This window comes from Miniopterus natalensis, chromosome 11 (genome assembly GCF_054644295.1).
Source record: "Miniopterus natalensis isolate mMinNat1 chromosome 11, mMinNat1.hap1, whole genome shotgun sequence".
Classification (NCBI taxonomy): domain Eukaryota; kingdom Metazoa; phylum Chordata; class Mammalia; order Chiroptera; family Miniopteridae; genus Miniopterus; species Miniopterus natalensis.
In genome coordinates this window covers 50,027,286-50,049,202 of record NC_142091.1, presented here as the reverse complement: position 1 = coordinate 50,049,202, position 21,917 = coordinate 50,027,286, and the positions used below count along the sequence as shown (strand labels likewise).

Here is a 21,917-nt window from a genome sequence, read left to right as displayed (position 1 = left end):
TGGGCAGATTTTCAAAAATTGAGACTTGATTGTTTAGCCTCAGTTCTTAGTTTCATTTTGATCTTCAAAACTAAGCCTTTTATTCTAGCCAGTCACTTTAGGCTAGAACAGTCACAATTCTCCTCAGGCTCTTTTCAATTGTATTAAGCAAACTGTATACCCTGGCTTTTAGTAAAGGAATATTATTTCTGACTGTTGTAGTATAAAAGTCTATCTTTCAGAGCGAAGTAAATATGAAATTTGGTGGGGACCTGGGAGCTGTTCATTAGTTTTTATAGGATACTATTGAGATCCCATAGGATGAGTGGAATCATTCTTGGCAGAGAACCTGTATTTGCTGTGTGAATTGGATAATACAAAGGAAGCTTTGATTTCTTTCTAAAAACAAAACAAAACAAAACAGATATAAGAATAGTATGAATGTTATATATGTATACGTTTATATGCATAGGTATGTATACATACATATATAATACATACTATATAATCTTTTACAGTTTAATAAACAATTTATATATAAAGTGTATAATAAATGTGCTTTGATATTATCACCATATTTTAGAAGAAGAAAGTGAGGCTCAGATGGGTAGGTGACTTGGATCAGATTACTAATCTATTAAACAAAACAGGATTATAATAGATGGATTAAGACTCAGGGGTGGGGGACCTCTTTTCTGCCGAGGGCCATTTGGATGTTTATAACATCATTCTCGGGCCATACAAAATTATCTACTTTATTTGGTCAAACATTTACTTAACTTACCCCTAATGTGATGGCTGGAACTGCTTCTCTTTGTGAGACCTTGGCAGGGCCAGACCAAATGATTTTGGCTCATGGGCTGGATGTTCCCCACCCCTGGTTTAAGTGTATTTTAAAATTTACTTTTTGACCAGGATTCTTTGCTTTAAACTGTGCTAACTAATATGTAACAAAGACAGTCATTTAGAAGCTCCCTTGCTTCACTTATTCTCTTATTATGATATTCAAGTAAATTAAAAGTAATTTAATGAAATTATAAAAGGGAAAATTTTCAAAGTCAACATGACATTCTTAGGATCCCAAAGAGTCTGTGCATTTTCCAAATTTCTAGTTAACTGCCCAGAAGAAACTTGAAGCCTAATAGAATTTAACAAGGATAAGAAGATTTATCATGAAATCTCTTATGCTGTAGGTTTTTTCTGAGGGAAGTGTTTAAAATGTTTCTGCTGAATGCCAGAGCTCTATTCTTGTGAGAGTTTCTGGGGCTGTCTTATAATTTCAAAGTTTGATGAGTCTCCTGGAGTAGCTGGGGAGTGTGCCCTTGCCCATCCCTGGCCCTCGCTGCCCTCTGAGCGTGTTCAGCAGGTTGCATGCCAGCAGACGAAGCAGATGTTCGGCCATCCCGCAACGGAGCGCCTGCTGCACCAGGAGCTGGGGATTCCTCTTGACATCTGGCCGGGGCTGGGTCGGGACGCCTGCCTCAGGCCAGGAGGCTGCGGGAGCCGGGGGGCAGAGAGCATGGAGTCTCTGCTGCTCTTTAAGCGATTAGTGCACCGAAGCAGCAATAATGTTGAATTATCGCTTGGCTGCCTTCTTCTCAGGAATCTTGGGACAATAGGAGAGTCAGGAAGGAGCATTTACAGTAAAGTCATGTTCAGAGAGACAAGACTAATTATAGAGTATTAAAGAGCTTTATTTTAAACGATTTAACTTACAAATAGCTCTGGACAGTGTATGAAGCTTTTTAGAACCATAAGCCCAGTCACTTAAAGAGACTTTTCTCATTTAAACGGCTAGTATAGAACCATTATTTCAGCAGTTTTCCAGTTTTAGAGTTTGGCCAAGTTGTACTGTCGAAGATATAGCATTTGCTAAAAAGAGAAAATACACCAATACTTTAGCTGCTAGAGGAAAATTCTCCTACTTGCGGGAAGGAAGACTTTTAGGTAAGTGATGGACTGAATTATACACTGGCTTTTATAGTTTCACTTTATCACACTGCAAACTGCTCTGCATTTGCTACCCAGAGCTGAAACCATCTGTTACCCCAATTTCCTTTATGATATGTGTTGTTTAAGTACAATGGATGTGACGATGGGTAGTTTAAAATGCATTTTGTGATAAACAGTTGTCACATTATGTTGCTTTTCCTCTTATAATTTTTCATTAGTGAGACCTCTGCTCAGAGAAGTCTTATAAGAAGATTATGGCCATTTGTGCTCACAGTTGATATACTGAAGAAGAACGCTGCGCTGCTCTCACTTAACCTCTCGTATTCTAAGGGGGTTATATTTAATTAACACTGGAGAGACGCTGACCTCAGAGGCTATGGGAAGTGATTGAGCTGCATTTTCCAAGCTCTGCTCTAGTCAACGGGGAGAGAAATTTAAAAATTAAAAATTAGAAAGCACTGTTTTCTGAAATTCCCTCTAACTAAGCTGTATTTCAACGGACCATTTAATGCTCAAATGGACAGAGGTATTACTTCAGTCATTGAATTGTATCAAACTCCTTCTCAGAGGCCCAGTTTAAAAACTCTGTAGGAAAAGCGGTTTAGCATCGCATCCTCAATGGATTATCACTCGGTCTGCTTAAAACGAAAAAAGCAAGTAAGTTTTTAAAAGAGAAGAAGAGGAAGAAGGCAGGAGAGACAGCCACCGTCACTAACCGCAGCCTCCCCACCCCGGGCCTGCCCCCGTGCGGGCTCCTTAGGCCGTCGGGGTCCTCCCGAGCGCTCCTGCCAGCCGCTGGCTCTGCACACCTTCCTCACGTCCCACGGCGTGTCCCCCCAGCGCCCCAGGCCAGTTCCCCAGGGAGCACACAGCCCAGTGGGCAACTCAGACCCGGGGCAAGTGAGAACCAGAGCCAGAGGCCTGTTGAGAGCGCGGCGGCCTGGCCGTCACTTCTCCCTCCATTTAGCAATGGTTTCAATAAAGAGGCACACTTCTTAGTTGCCAAACTAAATAGTCATACATAATTCATTTATATCCAACCTTACAGTTTCTGAGTTTAGGCCACTTCTGCCCCATGTCCTGATTATGAATCACTTATCATCACATACAGACATCCCTCATCACGAAATAGGAAAATGGCCGGGTGCCATCAGGTGGTGATCGGCCACCAAGCACTGGAACAACGTGCTTGCTTTTAATCTAGCAGCGAGCTTGCTCCCTGACATGTTTTTCATCTATACAATAGTGAATGGCTTGGAGGTTTCAAGAAAGCAGTGCTCAGTTCCTCAAGACCTCTTCAGTTAAGAGTATGTGAACTTCAGTCCATTTTCTCTGAACCTCAGTCTCCTCATCTGTGAAATGGAGATAATGGTACCTCCCATATTGTGACTATTAAATGAAGTAATGTAAGCAATTGCCTAGCACAATGTTTGCTACGCGGTCGATACTCTATAAACATCATTTCTCTCCATACCCTATTTCCCTTATTCATTCATTCATCTGACAAATATTTTTAAAGCATGTGCTAGATACTTTAGGTACTCTATTAAGCAAGCTAAGCAAGTTCCTGCCTCTTTATGGTAATATTCTAGGAAGGAAATCAGTTAAATGAGCAATACTTCAGAGTGATAAGAACAGATAACATAGGGCTGATCATTTTTACATGTGTATATAAATATACTCAGTTACTGATTGACCAAGCTGGTTGTGAATGGGCCCTTTGAAAACTTCTTGTCCTAATACCTATGCCTGATGACTGCTCCTGACTTCAAAAAGCGTGAGGCCCAGTGTAGTACTCTTTAGCAAGAAGTGATCATCAGACAGCGACTAAGATGCTTTAGACTGGACTTTCTACAAAGATACCACCATATTGAAAGAAAAACCTTCACAAATAGACAATAGAGATTGTAAAGTTGTGTAGACTTTGAGCCGAAAAGGTGCTCATTGTCCTTGGGGGTCAAGTCCTAACCCTTCCACTGGTTCCCTGAGCTTCGGCAAATTAATATTCCTATACCCAGATTCTAACCAATGGAATTAGGAATAATACCCCCACAGGGCAGTTGTAAGGAATAAATTAAAAAAATGCCTGTGAAAAGTGCTTTGCACACTGTCAAGTATTATGTGAATCATTTGGTTTTGCAGTTAAAGAGACGGAGGCCCAGAGAGATGGATTAACTTGACCAAAGCCACACAGCTTGTAAGTGGCCTGCGTTAGGATGCACAGAATTGTGAGGCAATGGTGTGAAGAACTAAATTTGACTGTGTCTCGTAAATAAATTTTGGATGAATTGAACGGAACTAAAACAGATGGCCAAGAGGACAGTGTATCTCATGTTTCTACCTGAGGTTTTGTAGAGATACATCTCTTGGAATTGAATGTACCAACCTAATGAAGATTATCCTTTAAAAGAACAAAATCCGGCATATGAAAATAAGACCACGTAACAGTACTGGTGGTAGTGATGAGTCCAGAATATAGACTTACATTAATTTATATGATTGATTATTACATGGAAAAAGGTCTAATCATTTCAGTAGTTCAGTCACACATTAAGTCCCCGAATGTTTGTTAAGTGCCTGCTGTGTAGTAAGCCCTCTCTTCTATTTGCCCGATACTAAGATCAGTAGAACTTGATCGCCACCCTCAAAGGGCCCACAGTCTAGTAAGCAGTGTGGTAATTGTTTAAAATAGATGAGTAAAAATTATATGGGAGGAGGAAGTGTTAAGTTGTGCCTGGGGAAATACTGGTGAGCTCTATGGGTGAAGTGATGTTAAAAATTGAATCTTGAGAGTGGAAGTTTATAAGGTCTATGGAGGAAGGATGCAGAGTGGCAGAGATACAAAGAAGAGAAAAGCACTCCGGATAAAGGACACAGCTGGACTATAGGTGTAAAGCAATAGTGTGGCACATTCAGAAAACGGCAGTCCAGCACAGGCTGAGTGCACAAGAGCACTCATAGGTGAGATCGGAAAGGTAAGCAAGAGGTCAGGTCACAAAGTGCCTTTTACACCACACTTGGGAGTTTGCAGTGCATGTGGTAGACATGATTTTATTCACACCGTAAATGGCCGAGTGGTATAAGGCACAGTGAACAACTTTATGATGTGATATTCCTCTATTAATTTGATCTCTAGTTTATATTTCCCCTTACACTAGATTTACTGGTTAGGGAACTATGTTTGGTAAGATTCATAGTCCCTTTAGTACAATGGTACCCTGTGGCAAGTGAAACTGTACAAATAGTGTAATGATACACAGAATAAACAAAACTATTTAAGATGGAAGGAAAGCCAAGGTTCAACCATTTCTCTGGGATTGGGGAAATCTTGTAATCTGCAGGTTGTACTGAGCCCAATCATATTTAGCACATTGCTTCTCAGTGAGTAGGCCTTGCTACTATATTTCAGACAAATGATGAGGCAAGGAGTAAAAATCTATAAAGGAAAGCTATGGTTCTTCTAATTGTTAATGCCTTGCAATTATGCCCCTTTCTGGAATAATAAAATGTTCCTTGGCAGAGGTCAGGATCTCTGCCACTGACTTATTTAACAGATCCTCTTAACATCTGTCCTGCAGACTGTGCACTTTATTAGCAGACAAGAGACCCAACAGACTTAGCCTGCTGTGTCCCCTTTTCACATTCACACAGCTGTGGATTAACTCAGACTTTCCAGAAGGGGACCAACCAGAAGGGACAGTAATGTTGTTGGCTGATTCTAAAAGGATGGGAGAAAAGAGCAGAAACAAATGTTGCCCTAGTACAATTCAGTGTTTTTAGGGTGACAATTACCAGTCTGTTTTAAAAAGGAATAAAAGCAGCTATTTCACTAAAAAAGGAAAGTCTATTCATATCTGTGTGGGAACCTAATCAGGCTCTTGTTTCCAATGACGATGACTCCACAGTCGCACCAGGTCTGCGACAAGAATGCGTCTTTTGTATGCCGATAATGTGGAAACGATAAAATTTCCTTTAAGAGACATATGTGTTTACATCACAAGATGTGTTATTTGACAAAATGCTTTGTTCTCCTCATATTTTCCATGCAGAGTTTCATGCTGGGTTGTTTGGCTGGAAATCTTTGATTAACTAGAATTAGTTGCTGAAATAAAATAGACACTTTTGTTTTATGAGTCCTCTTGCTGAGCCGTAAATTATAGTAAAACATATAAGGAGTGACAGAAAGAAGTGCTGATTTGAACCTCTGACCCACGACAGGCACAAAAACATAAGATCATTCCTTCAAAGAGCTGCACAGAGACATAAATATTCCATGGTCCACTCGGAATTATGCCCTCTTAACAAACTAAAGCTGTGATTTTACATCATGTAACGTGAGTTTTCTAAGGGTGTTACAGTAGGCTTAGAGGAGATACTGAAATTCCGAACCCCCCCAATTAGGACTTTGAATGCTTAAAGGCTTTTTCTGTTGAACAATGGACAATGAAAACAAGAGCAAAACAAAGTTTCTGTTCCCTACACGAATAGCCAAGGGTGGCTGCCCTCTTTCTAGAGAAGTGGCACATTTTATAAATCGTAAGGCTTTCTCAAAGCCTCTTTGGGTCGTAGTGTGAACTTTTTAGTTCCATGGGGCACAGCCTATGGGCACTGTCCCAGAGGAGGGGCTGAGAGGGGGAGACACTACTAAAAGCAGAACAGAAACTATTAGCTTAGCCATGAAACGTTTCAGCGGATTGGTGTCCATTCTGCTCAGGATTTTTTTTTTTCTTAATAATTTTATTGGATTATTTTTAAACTTTTAGTTAATGTAGGGTGTCTTTCCAGGGCTTCAGTGTAAGCAAAGCCACCTAACTGTCCTCAGTCAAAACTAATCATGATGCGTGCGTTAACTAACCATATTGTGGTCACTTTCACAGTATATACATATATCAAATCGTCACGTCGTACAACTTACACAGTGTTGTCAGTAAAGCTGGGAAACACCTTATTGTGCCCAGTGATGGTGTCTCAGCAGTAATTTGTAAATCCTTCCATTACACCGCTCATGATATTGTGTCTCTCTCCCTGTCTCCCTCTTGCTCTTGCTGTGAGTTCCTAAAAGACAGCATATCTTCTTTGTCTCTGTATCCCTAATTTTTGCTAAAGTAAATCCAAATGCCAAATGTTTTTCTGAGTAAGACCTTCAGAGTAACGGCTCTGAAAAAAGAATATACTGCTAAGATTAAGAGCCTGCAAGTACTGAGCCTCCACTGTTTCCTCTTCTTAATAGGTTGTGTGCATTAACATACTAAGCAATCTTTTGGAGTAGGTGCTATTATTTTTTCCCATTTTAAAGATATGGAACTTTAAGGCCCAGAGAGATTAAATAACTTGCCCGAGATCATAGTAAACAGTGGTTCTGACTAGAGTGTCCACTTTCATCACTATGCTACGCTGCCTCTCTGAGCAACATGCAAACCTCACTTTTCTAACTTTGTTCTTCGGTCCTTTATATTAACATTTACCAGCTTCATCTGCTGTAAGGATTTTTCAAGGTGGATTATTGAGATATGTATCAGAATCACATCTAGTGACAATAAAGAACTGTGTATGCTTGTTACACACGATTTGAATGACTTTTACTCTGGCCGCTACGTATAAAGTATCATTCCTTTCTGCTAATTAGGGGGGAAGCCATGGGTATTACTGTAGGATACAGATGGTGTATTTACATACTGTAAAATATGCTGAAGTTCTCCAATTGGCAATACTGATAATTTGCAGTTTAAAAAATGACAGTGGAGGTGCCTCTGAAGTAAGGGAAAACACTTTTTTGAATTAAAAAAAAATACAGAAGCAAATATAAGAGGAAAGTAATAAGAGGATGTTATGCGTTATTTCTTGTTTATTTTACTTGATCACTTAAAAGTTAGTTCAAAATACATCCTTATCTCAATATTTATTAGACGCGCACAGTTCATGCTAATATTATTAATATGGAGGTTCTGTTTAATACATCTGTACATTTCATCACAGGTATGAATTTTGTTTATTAGCATGATTCTTGTGTTCATGACTCCAAAGTCTCCTGAGAAATTAAAAACCAATTTTCGTTTAAAAACAGTAAAATAATTTTCATATACTAAACATGTTTATTTCCAACCTGCAACATTTGTTCTGTTGATTAAAGTTTAAAAAGAGCTTTTAGAAAATATTATACTCCCATGCAATTTCGTTTTCCCAAATATATATATTTTTAACAATTTGAGTAAAAACTTTTTTTCCATTGCATACTTACCCATATTTGTCTTCATTCTGTGTTGTTTGGGAGGCTTTATTATGGGTGGAAATTGAAGGGCATTGAAGCCGGGCAGTTGTATAATATTTTTCAAGCAACAGCATCTGGTTTCTTGGCAGTCGTCATGGGCCAAGGCAAAGCAGCTCTGGCATAGCTCCAGATTTTCTTGTGGGTATTGCTGAGGGATTTCCAGGTCTGCCATGTTGTTGTAATTGTGTTTCCTAGAAACCCAGAAACTCAGAATGGAATCCAAAGTCCGTTCGAGAGTACATAAAGGCTGCATGATCCGGCCCCTTGCTATCTTTTGGACGCCTGACCTGTTACCCTTTGCCCAGCTCACTCTGCCCCAGCCACACCGGCCTGTTTGCTCTTCCTGACTTTCCAAGGGCAAGCACACCTTTGCCTCAGGACTTTCACCGCCTTTTGCCTCTGCCTGGGACGCTATCCCCAGATAATGACATGGTTTACTCCCTCACACCTTTTAGGTGTGTACTCAATTGCCTCCTTCTTTATGTTTTCCTGATTTCCTCTATATTTAAAAACTCTCTCTTCCCCATATTCATATGCCTGGTCACTTTATATTTCATAGCACTTATCACCGCCGGAATTACATATCTCTGTGCTTATTTGTCCTCTGTTTCCCACTCCCTTCCCCAAAATCTCTGCTCACTTCTCTCTTCCTAGATAGTACCTGGCCTGTTGTGGCCACTCAGTAAGTAAATTTTCAGTGAACTTGAATCAAAATTCACCTTTTGGTTTACAAGTCAACAGTGCTTTTAAATATTGGGAACCGGACATATATCCATGTATTGAAGTAATTGACTGAACTCAGCACATGTACTCAAATACATATACCCATTGAAAATGTCCCTGTGGCTTAGTTTATAGGAAATCACATTTAAATTTCAAATCCAACTTCCAGACTCATTGATGAGTTTGTGTATCTTATTAAAAGAGTCAAGATGCACTTGTTCAAGGTTTCCTTGATGAGCTGCGGCTTTGTGACCGAGAGTTAAGGGAGCGTTACGAATGGGAGCTGCACCACTTGGAGCACAGTCAGAGGGCTGGGCCTCTTCAGCTCTGCCCGCCCAGCTCTTGGAAACAGAAGGAAACAGTTAGATCCAGCCCCCTAATGCCCATTTCCAACTGCCCCCATTATCACCTCTTCAGATATCTTGCTTCAAGAACCAGATTAGTCCTTGTTTCAATGACTGGACTTTTTTGTCTTTAAACAAAGCATTATGTATTTACCTATTTTATTTAGCACCCTAAAGAAAGATGCTTGGAAGAAACAGAGAGGTTGCATTTTCCTGTTTAAAACTATTGGGTGCTGTGCTGTTTATTCTTGGCGATGTGCGTGTGCAACTCTGGCCCGTCAGGAAGAGCTCTTGTGAGTGCGTTCCAACTAACTGGTGCAATTCAGGAATGAATTTTGAGTCTTTTTCTTATAGCAGACTAGGTGCTCTGTTACCTGATGGATTCCATGTTTTTGTTTTTTTTAAATTCTCTTCATGTAAGGGTAGGACCTTTGACCTGAGCCTCTCTTCTATTCTCTCCCTCTCTCTCTCCCCCCTCTCTCTCCAGCTTCTCCTCTCCTCCATACCCCACGTGTTTCCTCCACTCCCCCATTAGCACAAGTTATGTCAGAGGAGCAAACTACTCCGTGCTTGGGAAATAGGCTAGAGGATCTCTAGCCAAGAAAACTTTTTTCAATTCATTTTTCTTTACTTGACATTCTTGAGCCTGCTGCAGGGGACAATGAAATGAATTAAACAGGTCCTGGCTCTCCAGTGGCTTATAGTCAATGCTTGTCCCATTTTTCCTTTGGCTTTGGTGGAAATGCAAATGGCAGAAATCTCAAAGGAGGTGAAATAGGTCTGCTCTCACCTAAGACAAATTTTTGTCCCTTTATGTGTATTTGCATAAACTTTAATTTTAAAAATCTGAAAACACCTTAACATGATTATAATTACCTTAACCTAATTACTATGGTTGCATTTTAAAATGTGCACATTTAAAAACAAATATTAAAATAAAATTCTAAAATGTAAATCATTCTCAGCTGCCCAATGATTACTTTTCAAGTACATATTGGATAAAATTCTCTTAAATCCTAAGGTCGAAAAACATTCTTTTTTTGAAGTTCAACCCAAAAGCTCTGATAGAATGTACAAATTCTATTTGTATCACTTCCCTAAGAGAGCAGAAGACAGGGATAAATGCATCCCTGTGAATGGTGGACTGGGAAAGCGGAACCTGGGCTCAGGCATTACTCTGCCTGTTGCTCACAGTTCGTATTCTTTTTTTTTAAAATATTACAGGTGTCCCTTTTTCTCCCCAATGACCCATTCTCCCCCACCCCCTCCCCAGTTCCTCTCCCCACCATTGTCCATGTCCTTGGGTTGTGCACATGTGCAAATAAATTCTTTGGTTAATCTCTCCCCCTTCACCCTCCTCCATCCCTCTGACATTAGTCAGTCTCGTCTATGCTTCCATGTCACTGAATCTATTCTGTTCATCAGTTTATTAAGTTCTTTAGATTCCACATATAAGTGAGATCATGTGATGTTTGTCTTTCTCTACCTGGCTTATTCCGCTTAGCCTAATATTCTCCAGGTCCTTCCATATTGTCCCAAAGGGTACGACGTCCTTCTTCTTTACAGCCGCGTAGTATTCCACGGTGTAAATGTCCCACAGCTTTTTTATCGCCATTTGTATTCTTATGCAAATCATTTTCCTCCCCCTCTAGACTTGCGTTTTCTTCACCTGGGAAGCAAAGGGATTGCATTAGATGATGTTTGCAATTCTTTCTTCTGCTGGCACTGTGTTACCTGGTGCTTCTTGAAAGAAAATCAGTACACTACATGGTAGGTTCAAGGAGACAGAAACCAAGAAAGGTGACCTCCATCTCCAGGGTTTTTTTCGAGAGGATGTGAGGAAAGGTATACTCAGGAAGGATGTGGGCAGAAATGAGAGCAGTTTCAAGCAGATAAAGGCAAGGATGAAAAAGAAGGGTTTTAATTGTCAGTGTTAACAGAGCACCTATTAAATGTCAGGCATTATGTGAGGTGCTGGAGACATAAGAACAAACAGGACTCAGACCTTGCCTTAAGGCACTCATCATTTGGTGGTAGAGAAAGACATTGGGGGGGGGGGGGGGAGAAAGTTCCTAAGTACACAGAGATAGAGGATGTGATATGGTGGGAACACAAAGAAGGCAATGGTCAGATAAAGCTTTAAGGAGAAAGCGATTTTTGAGCTGAGACTCAAAAGATGAGTAGAATTATGAGAAATAAGAGGGACTAATAAAAAAGGAGAAATAATAAGGCAATAGAAAAAATGCAGGGGTGGCAAGGAGATTGACTTGGAAATTAACCCAATATATGAGAGGTGCGGCAGTTCTTCCCCTTTCCTTCTCCCACCTCCTATCTACAGCCAGTTTTCTTCGGCGTCAAGTATTAAGGGTACAGCTAAACAAGTACCTTCTGTGCTGAAAACAAGGACTTCAGTTCTTTCCTTCCATAAAACCGCAGCTATATTTCCTGGATCATTTTGTTGACATTGGAGGTTTATGAGAAGTAAAAGTATTTGTGATCTTTCAAATTATTTTTAAGCTCTCTCCCCCGCCCGCCTGCAGTTTGTAATGGCTTGTTCCTGACACACTTTCTTCCCCGTGCTGAGCGAGCTGACTGCGGCCGCTGGTTACCTCTGTCCCCGCTCCTCCTCCGCCTCCTCGCCCGGTGGGCAGGGCATGGCTGTCTGCACTGTCTCGAGAAGGTTCCAAACCCGGGATCTCTCTGGAGAACCGAGCCGGGCCTGGCCTGGAGTCAGGCAGCCTCAATCAAGTAAATAATGGCAGTTCCTTAAAGACGCCCCCTACCCCCCCCCCCCCCCCCCCCCCCCCGGAGACCCTGCCTGTTTCTTTCCGCAGAGCCCCGACAGCCTGGTGCACAGAGCAGGGTGCAGTTACCCGGCTCGGCCGGGGTTCCCCACGCTGAGGGGGAGCCCAGCGGGTGGGTGAGTGAAGGGAAGAGTTGAAATCTTTCGGGAGCATCTGTGAATCTCTTCGTGTAGAAGGCATTTTCCCTTCTCTTCCTTTCCTTATAATCTCCCGATAGGCAAGCTGCATTTGAGGGGGAATTTTTTTTCTTTCTCTTTGGGCCAGATTCTGACAGGCCACTTAAAAATGCCCTTTCTAATTGAAATGACAAAACACAGGAGAACTTACTCCAAAGAGAATCCAGTGTGAAGTTGTACCTGCTTTCTTTACTGTTGGTTTCCCTATTCTGGAGCATGCTGGTACCAATTTAAAGCCCCTGTTAGTGTTCATTTTATCAAGTTCTCCTATTTCTACCCATACTCTGCATAGTTCTTTTTACTTTATCAGTCTATTAAATACATGTCACTAGGGTATTTCAGGTGTCTTCTGTTATGGCTTAGAGATTGGTTGGAGAAAGGAGTTGTTTAGATCAAAATTATGCCTCTTACTCCTTCTAGGCGGCTGGTGGTCTCCATTTGAGGATTGTGAAATGACATTTTAGGGAAAGTAGCTGTAAGACATCTGGAAATATAGTTTGCTATTTGAGAGCTCAGAACAGCAGCAAATTCAGAATCTCTCTTCTTGGACAATGATCCTTGTCTTGTGGCTAGGGATAGGAAATGGGTTTCATTGTGATTCACTGTATAGCTTATTTAAAATAATTTAATTTTATCTTACATAAGCAGAAAGTACATGGGCTTAAAAGTGACACTTTTTTCCTATTTTATATAGTTATTTTGAAGATTAAATAATAAATGAAAATTACCTAGCACAGTACCTGAGTTAGTGCCCAATATGTTTGTTGAATTAACACATGAATGAATGGGGGTGATGTTTGTATGACTACATGACTGGTTATGTGAAAAATCATGATTATGGGAAGAAAAAGCCTTGTACTTTTTTTCTATTCCACTCTCCATTGGAGATAGTACATGATTTTATCATAGAAAGCAGGTATAAATATATATGTACATATATATATTTCACATTATGGTAAATATCAGATACATTGTGATACCACCCATTATACTTTGGCATGCATTTAGCTGTTTTGAGGGCAAAGCATGCCTCTCTTCCCAGTTACAATAGTGTTATAAAATGACTCTGACACAATACATTTCTTAGGTCCTGGCCGTAGACCAGTGTGCGTACTTGAAGACACTCAAGAATTTTACCATAAGGCTGAGTTTGGTTGGTAAGACCTACTGTTTTGTGTTGAATCTAAGCAGGCTTAGTTACTAAAGTGTCACAAGGATCCAAATGCAAGATAGGCATCCTCTAAGGCTAGTCTCAGGACACAGAACGCTAGAAACACTATTGGAGGCGTATATTTGTGGATTTGTGAGACCTTCATAGGACTCTCTGAAACGTATTTAAAAGATTAGTCAATGAGTTAGTGTCTTGGTTCTTTGTGTCTTGGTTTCAGTTCATTCGTTTTTGTAGATACTTCACTTTGGGGAAAAGGTCTGAAATTATTGATGTGGCCTAGAAGGCCCTGCTCCTCTCTCACCTCTTCTCGGGCCACTCTGCATTCACTCAACAATCTTGCCACATTGGCCTTTTTAAAGTTCCCCAAAAATATTGCCTCTTTTCTACCTCAAAGCCATAATAATTGATGTTTCTTCTTTCTAAAATGTTCTTTATCAAGCTTTCCACCTGGATAATTCTTACTTAAAATGTTACTTCCTTAGAGAAGCTATTCTGATCCTCCAGACTATGCTAAATACCCTTATTAGATGGTCTCTTGACATTCTGTATTTTTCTTTCTCAGCACTTATCTTAACCATAATTTATAGTTACTGTCTAGGCATTTATTTAATATGTTTCCCTTTCCAGCTCCATTAAGGTAGGGATTATTTCTGAGCTGCTTGTTGTTGTACCTCTAGTTTTTAGCACAGTGTTTAGTTAATAGTAAGCACTTAATAAAGATCCGTCATAGAACAAATTCATCAATTGTGCAAAGGTTGGTTCATCATATATCCATTTGTACTTTTAATGATAACATTGAAGTGGGAGCTAGAACTGAGCGATTATGTGATCTCAGGCATGCTCCTCCTGTTCTCTAGACCTCAGCTCATCGGTAGAGTGAGGAGGTCAGACTAGACTAAATGGTCTGTTAAGGCTCTTTCATTGCTTGATGCCAAGTATGTCAGTGTTCAGCTTACCAAAATTTTAATGCTGACTACTTTATTAAAACTGAACTCATAAAATAGGTGGAATATTTTTAGCTGTAAAATAGTACATGCATTTCTGAAAGTGCTCCTATAAAATGTGAGTGATTTTATAATTTTGAAAAAATATTTGGCTAGGCTCATTTTAACATCGTATGCACTGCATTTATTTTATATATCTCAGATAAAGAAACAGTTCAGTATCCCAAACAATCACTGAGCATTTTTCAAAATTGAAATGGAACAATCTGTATTTACAAAAACACTTCACCAGAGTTTAAATGTTTATGGGACTTTGGATAAGCCTGTGAGGGGCTTTACTACACTGTTGATTTTTTTGAACCTCAGCCGTGTTTGGAAATGAATATTCATTATTATCATCATTCAACTATGAACTATGACCTGAGTATCCTACATGCTGTAAACTCTTATGTTATAGTTAATCAAAGTTTAACCTTCTTCCCATTTAAACCATTGGTCTGTAAAGCAGTTTTCTAACTAAAATTATTTGAATAACTAATAGTTTATCTTCTTTCAAAAAAGGACATGGTAGCATTTAGGGAAACTTTAAATTTATAAGTAACCGGACTGAGAAGAAAAGTTGTTCCTATTCTGTAGTTACTGCTAGAGCAGTATAATTTGTGCTGGAAAAGTTTGACAGGTCAGTGAAACTAGCAAACAGAGCAGCTCTCTAGTCAACATTTTAACAAACGACTTCAAGTGAATCATTTCTTGTGAAACAATATAATTTAATTTGCACTGAATTTCTTTTTTAAACTCAACATCATAAAATTATTCATTACATAATAGTAAATATAATCATATACCACTTCTGTTGCCTCATTTATAGGGAGAGAATATCTCTTTTCCAATAAAATAGTCAGTATTCAGAAAATATCGATTGGTTATCTTTTATTTGTAAGGCATTATTGTTGATGGTTGGCATTCAAAAATAATTAGGTTGATCAGGACATCAATAAGCTTACAGTGTATCTAAGATGGTAAGACACGTGCATAACTAAGCACAGGTTGAAAACTGTGACAGGCGTCACATGGAAAGTGCAAGCACGCGTTAGGGATCCGTGTCTCACATCGGCATGGTCGCTGGCCGGCTCCGAGACCCGGTGCTCCTTAGCGCCTGCCGCACAGCCTTGCGTGTAAAGCGTATTCAATGAGTGTTAGCTTAGAAGGTGAGCTGTGAAACTGTTGGCTAAGCCTGTATCTAGTTAACGAATGGGGCTCTTTTTGTCGAAGTCAAACCTGAAGTCTTCAGTCTGAAAAGCGTGATACTTGACTTTCTTCTGATCTTATGAATTGCTGAGGTAAAATGAAGGCATAACTGATGCCTAAGGACTCTTGGCTCCCTAGGATTTCGTGACTCTTTAATACTCAACAGTAGGGCATACTGGTCATGGTACCCGCTACTGCACAGTCAACGCTTTCTCGATTCTTCGCCATCTCGAGACTCTTCCGCACAGCACTTTTCTTCACTGGCTTAATCCAAGCGGGAAGTTTTCGGAAGCTTCCCTTGGCCTGCCTTTGAAGACACCTGGCTGGATTTCACAGAAAAAGGGTACACCAGAGTAAAAAGGAAACAGAAAGGACGGCCCCCTTTATTTCCCTAAGTTTTAGCAGCTTGACTGACTTGTGAATTTTTCTTGCCACTGAGTCATTGCACACACAGAATTATGAAACTTTCATTTCTTTAGAGGCTTGTTATATTAGAAAAATTGTTCCAAAGAAAGCAACAATCATGACATAAGCACATCTGGCTCTGGCAAATTATTCTTTATTAAGCTTTCATTTAATTACATGTGCTGAAAGGTCTGTTTTTGATTACTGTAATTTTTTTTATTTGTCCATCTGAATGATAGTAATGCTGGAAATTACATACAAACCACCTGTTTTTTCTCCCCTACTGTGTGGCAAAGTTGGAGCGATTTTCTCTGTGGTTGATGAAAATAGGAAGCTTTCAATTTATTATGATAGAAATATGCCTATCAATGTAATGGCTTAATCTTGATGATAACAAGAAAATATTTGAGTGGCGTTTTCAAGCATTAAATATTGTTAAGATTGAAGTATCTGAATTCTGGTCACCTAGCAGATCTACATGTTCATGTGTCACCAGTTTCACCCAAAACCTAATAAACTGACATTTAAGTATTTAACATCCTGTGCTACAAGAAAGAAGCTTGGTTTTATTATTATTTTTGTCATGAATCCACCTATATTCCCTTGAGGATTGTGTTATACGCTGCCTAGAAATGAGGCCCTGAAAAAAGAGAGACTTCTGTTGGGCCACAGGGATCTTGAAGGCAGCACTGTTATCCTTCAGAAGGATCAGCATTCCCAGAGAAGCGGGGCAGCACTGAATAAAAACAATGTTCTTGCAGGAACCCTTAGGAAAGCTCAGATCAGCTTCTTCATTTATGAATATTAAAATTACAAGAATGGACATACCAACTTTTAAAGAACTTTTAATAAAGATTCTAGGTGATAGAAAGAATCTTAAAGACCATTTAGTCAAATTCCTTTTTGTACAATTGAAGAGACTGAGCTCTAGAGCGAGCAAGTCCTTTGTTTAGCAAGTCCATAAAGTTATTGCCTAAAAGACCAGGGACGGAACAATGACCCCTGTGCCAGCACTCATTTTTTTTCTGTTGCGTTATTTAGTCTCTCTTATTTTCCTTTTTGAAAAATAGTGAAAGAGCAATCGCAAGGCTGTCAGAGAAACAGTTATCTAACAATACGGTAAGTTTTTTTTGAAACTCCATTTCAGCTGCATTTAAAGAGATAATGTTTGTCTTCCCTGTTTTGCAGCAGCTCTATGCGGCTCAGCTGGCCAGCATGCAGGTGTCACCTGGAGCAAAGATGCCATCAACTCCACAGCCACCAAACACAGCAGGGGCAGTCTCACCTACTGGGATAAAAAATGAAAAGAGAGGGACCAGCCCTGTAACTCAAGTTAAGGTACTTGCTTTGTAGGATTGTGGAAACAGTTTGGAAAATAGCTTCACAAGAAAGGTAGTGAACCGGGCTGTGCTGGGAGTAAACAGCAGGAAGCACAGCAACATAAAGGATCCCCAAGTGCTCCTCTTTATGGCAGATTTCACAACCGAGCGCTGAGAAACAGGTGTTTCCCGTTTGATAACAATAGTGCCATATTGTGAGATCTTTACCTAAATCTGCAAACTCACTTCTCAAGAGTTTTTCCCCTTTGGAGTCTAGCTTTTATTTTTTAATGTTCATTGGCATGAATGGCCATGGTTTTATTACCAGTGTTTGTCATAGACTTGTGACATTTCTCTCTAAGTTTCTTAAACAGGTGGGGAGCCAACTTATAGTACTGGAGAAGGAGGATCTCAAAACTTTAGATTTAAAAAAAGGGAACAAAAAAGAGCCTAATGGTGGGTTTGTGTGGTTTGTTGATAAAGGTCTCCCTTTCAAAAAAAGTTAGAAAGGTGGGCTCTGAGAAATGAGTGGTAGCATTGCATACTCGTGCTTTGAGGCCATATAGGTTGTGATAAGATAAACAGGCTCTCCCAAGGGATGGCTAGGACATTAATCGATACCTTCCCTCACCGCTTTTCAGTGCCTTAGCGTGGGGTGGCCAGGAGCTACTTGGCCACTAAGGGAAACTGATGATCCATTCCAACTTTGTGCTGCAGCTGGTACCTGTAGGTGGTACTGGTTGGTTTTTATGATTGCCTTTCCTTTGTATATTGAATTAAGAAATTCAAACAGTTCAGGAAAACAATTGTTTTGTATAATTACCCCTCTACTTAAAGGGGTAAGCTAAGCACAGATGTATTATTGTAATATGCCCAAAGTACTACATTGGGAGAAGGTTTGCAATTATTAAATCTTCACATGGAAAATATCTAAAGCCCAACAAAACAGCATTGAATGCTCTAAACTCACATAAATTTATCTTCTAATATTTGCAGATAGAAATTTTGAGATTTCAGAAAGGACATAAAAAAAAATACGGGTCCCAAATACCAAAGATAAGAAAACATCATGAAGAGAAATAGTTCTGCCTGTGCCCCACCCAAAGGAATTAATTTAATGCCACCCATGTTTTTATTTTTTCATTTTATTTTTTAAAAATTTATCTTTACTGTTGAAAGTATTACAGATGTCCCCCCTTTTCGCCCGATTCATCCTCCTACCCCACATCCATCCCCCAGGCCTTCTCCACACTATCGTCTGTGTCCACGGATCATGCATATATGCATGTAAGTTCTTTGATTAACCTCTCCCCACTAGTTTCTTCGAAGAACTAGGTGGGCATTTATGTTTTGTTGTTAGAAATGCTGAGCTGTGACAATACACCATTTACAGTTACTAAGATAGTATAAGGATGGTAGCAGACATTTTTGTGTTCCAAGAGTTTCTATTTGTGACTAAGAGTCAGAACACTACAACTTAACCAAGGCACTTCAATTATAGTTGTTAGAGTATGAGCGTATCAAGCATCGGTGACTTGAGGTATTGAGTATTAGCTATTTTAACATGAAAAAGTCATTTTATAAGTGAGTTGGCCAAATGGAACTACACCAAACCAAGCCTTTACTGGATGAGTAAAATGTTCCCTGGTTAAATTTAAGTTTATATCTGCTTTTACCATTCCAGCTTTGTGGGCCAACTGAATTTTATTACTCACTTGACCACATGCAGATTCTTAGGGAGTTCTCTATATAATTTGACCTGACTATATTTTATGGTAATAACAAAGGAAGCATTCCTTATGTGTATTAGATTGTTTATTGTATGTGTGGGTAAAAATATATAGACAGAGACATAAAACCAATGTTTTAAATTTTAAAAATAGCTCCTATCTATTATTGAAGAAGTTCTGAGAACAATCTTGTAATTTTCTAATTGAACGAATTATGGTCACTGGAATATCTCATGTTTCTGTTTCTAGTCATTGCTTTCCCTGTGTGTGTAACACGTCCACATCACAAAGGGCATAGTCTGCTGAAGGTAACAAAATAGACACAAATGGCTTTATGTACCTTCTTCCTCCAGAATTTTTATTCACTATAATTTTCAACATCAGAAGTCAGAATGTTTCTGTTCAAATGTCATTTCTACCATTTTTACCAGCCATGTCATGTGGGCAAGTTACTTAAACCTTTTTCAGCCTTAATTTTCTCCTCTGTAAAATGAAAGTTAATATTATTGTGGATCTTAAATGAGATAATACATCCTCTAGCATATAGTGAGTGTTCCAAAATGTTAGTATAGTGATGATGATGATGATGATGATGATGATCTGATGGTAATAAAGAAAATGGTGGTGGTGATAGTAGAGCTTGTGATGGAAATATCTAGCTGTATACTGAGAGAGGTCCTAACAAAGTACCTAGAGGATTACCATTTTCAACCATGATAGAGGAACAGGGACCAGATTTACTCTCTCAGCTTAAACAATGAAAACTCAGGACAAAATATAGAAAACAGTGGTTTTCAGACATTTACAATAGGGGTACAGGACAGTGATCCCTGACTAAAAAGAAAGAAGTGAAGCAAGCACTATAGTTGTTTCAGCTTAATATCTGGAGCGAATTTCCAGGCAATAGTTCAGGGAGCGCTGCACATGGAGTTTGGCAGCTCCCCTGAGTAGAGATAGAGTTCGGAGTTCAGGGATGCTGAGGTAGATGGGCTTTGTGAGACAGTGCCAAAGAGACAGACCTGCACGCAGAGAGTACATTGAAGATCTGCAGAAGGTTCCCCAAATTTAGCTGAGTATGATTAGCGTATTCATGTGAGGAAACTATCTAACATAGGGACAAAGACAGGATTAGCAGACAAAACAATTGCAAGATTCACAAAAGACTGAGAATGGTTTGTATTCCCAGTAGTGAGAGTGGGAAGTTCTCCTGACATATGGCGCATCGAGTAGAATCCCCAGAAGGGTATTACCTCAGTAGTGGGCCAAATTATCGCTAGATTAAGAGCCGCTCTGGATTTGCCTAATAAAGCTTAAAAGTATGTCTAGAAAGGATCAGATTGTTCTGTGTCTCAGAGCAAAGTTCACAGCTATTTAAAGGAATACACAAACTCTGACACCCAACAATGTAAAGCTCACAATGTGTGGCATCCTTTCAGTAATTATCAGGCTTTCATAAAAGCTAGAAAATATGAACAATAATGGGGAGAAAACTCAGTCAATAGAAACCGACCCCAAAATGACACAGATCATAGAGTTAGTAGACAAGACAGTAAAGGCAGCTATTGTAAGAGACTTGCAGGTATAGCCAACTGAGGAAATAGGCACATCTGCTCCTAGAAAACACCCACAGAGCTCTCAGGCAGGGCAGGCTGTGAGGACCAGTAGCAGGTCTGACTTGGTAGAAAGGGATTTACATGATTGGTAGTTGATAGGTGATTCCCGTGCTCAGTGGCATTGTTTGTGAAAGTGGCAATTATTAAATTATAAAAATAAATAAATTTGAGTATATTTGAAGTTGAATAAAGCCAGATGTTATAAACTCCATATGTTCAAGAAGGTAGGGGAAAACATGAGAGCTATATAAGGCAAGACAGGGAAGACTTAGATCGAATGTCTGGAGATGAAAAATACAGTGTTTGAAATTAAAAGTACACTGGATTAGTACAGCAACAAATCAGACATTACAGAAGAAAAGATTAGGGAATCTGGTTACATAACAATGAAACTATCCAAAATGAAAAACATAGAAAAAAGACAGTGCTGTGGGACATCAAATGGCCTAATACATGCATCTGAAGCCCCATAAGGAAAATGAAGGAACAGAAAACTATATTTGAAGAAGCAATAGCTGACAGTATTTCAAATTTGAAGAAAACTCTAAACTCAGATACCTACGCTCAGTGAACCCCCAAATAAAGAAACATGGAGAAAACTAACTAGATACCTAGCATGTGAATCACTATTATTTAGATATGAATGAAGGAACTAACTAGTCTAAGTATCCTTTGAGTTCAGAGCAAAAGGGAGTAATCTGTAATTAAGCATGTTGGGTAATTTTGACATTTATAATATATATAACTGTGACCTAAGAACCTATCTTATTTCTATATAAGTAAAAGAACATTGCAACATAGATGTGTCCAATTACCTATTTCCTACCATGACCAAAACAAAGCAAAACAAAAGCAAAAACACTGTAGGGCATCACTACATTATCAAGTGACTTATTGTGTTTGATAGTATAGTAGTAAGGGGACCTGGGATTTAAAGTCCAATAAACTAGAATTCAAATTTTGTCCCTCTATGTATAGCTTTAGACATTGATTTTATCACTCAGACCCACCTTCCTTTGTGAATTTAGAATAATACTGCCCAACTTCATAGATTTATTGACAGTGAAATAAGCTAATATGTGTGAAAATGTCTAGCACAGTGCTTGATATATAGTGGCTTTTCTGTTGAATGTTATTTTTATTTTTTTCTAGTTCTCCTTTCTGAGTAGTACTTTCTGGCATCCCTTTTTGTTTCCTCTTAAACAATGACCATTAATACTGAAAGAGGCCTTAGAGATCA

The 21,917-nt window shown here is 39.3% G+C and overlaps 1 protein-coding gene across 25 annotated transcripts in view; it reads left to right on the top strand.

Moving 5' to 3' along the window:
* SOX6 (SRY-box transcription factor 6) overlaps positions 1-21,917 on the top strand; it is a 514,047-nt gene that overhangs the window by 416,715 nt on the left and 75,415 nt on the right. For 24 of the 25 annotated variants that reach the window (XM_016225178.2, XM_016225176.2, XM_016225172.2 and 21 more), the window contains one exon: positions 17,204-17,353. In XM_016225178.2, the coding sequence (XP_016080664.2) occupies positions 17,204-17,353 (150 nt within the window). The remainder of the gene's footprint in view (positions 1-17,203; positions 17,354-21,917) is intronic. The other variant, XM_016225171.2, reaches the window with a different exon arrangement.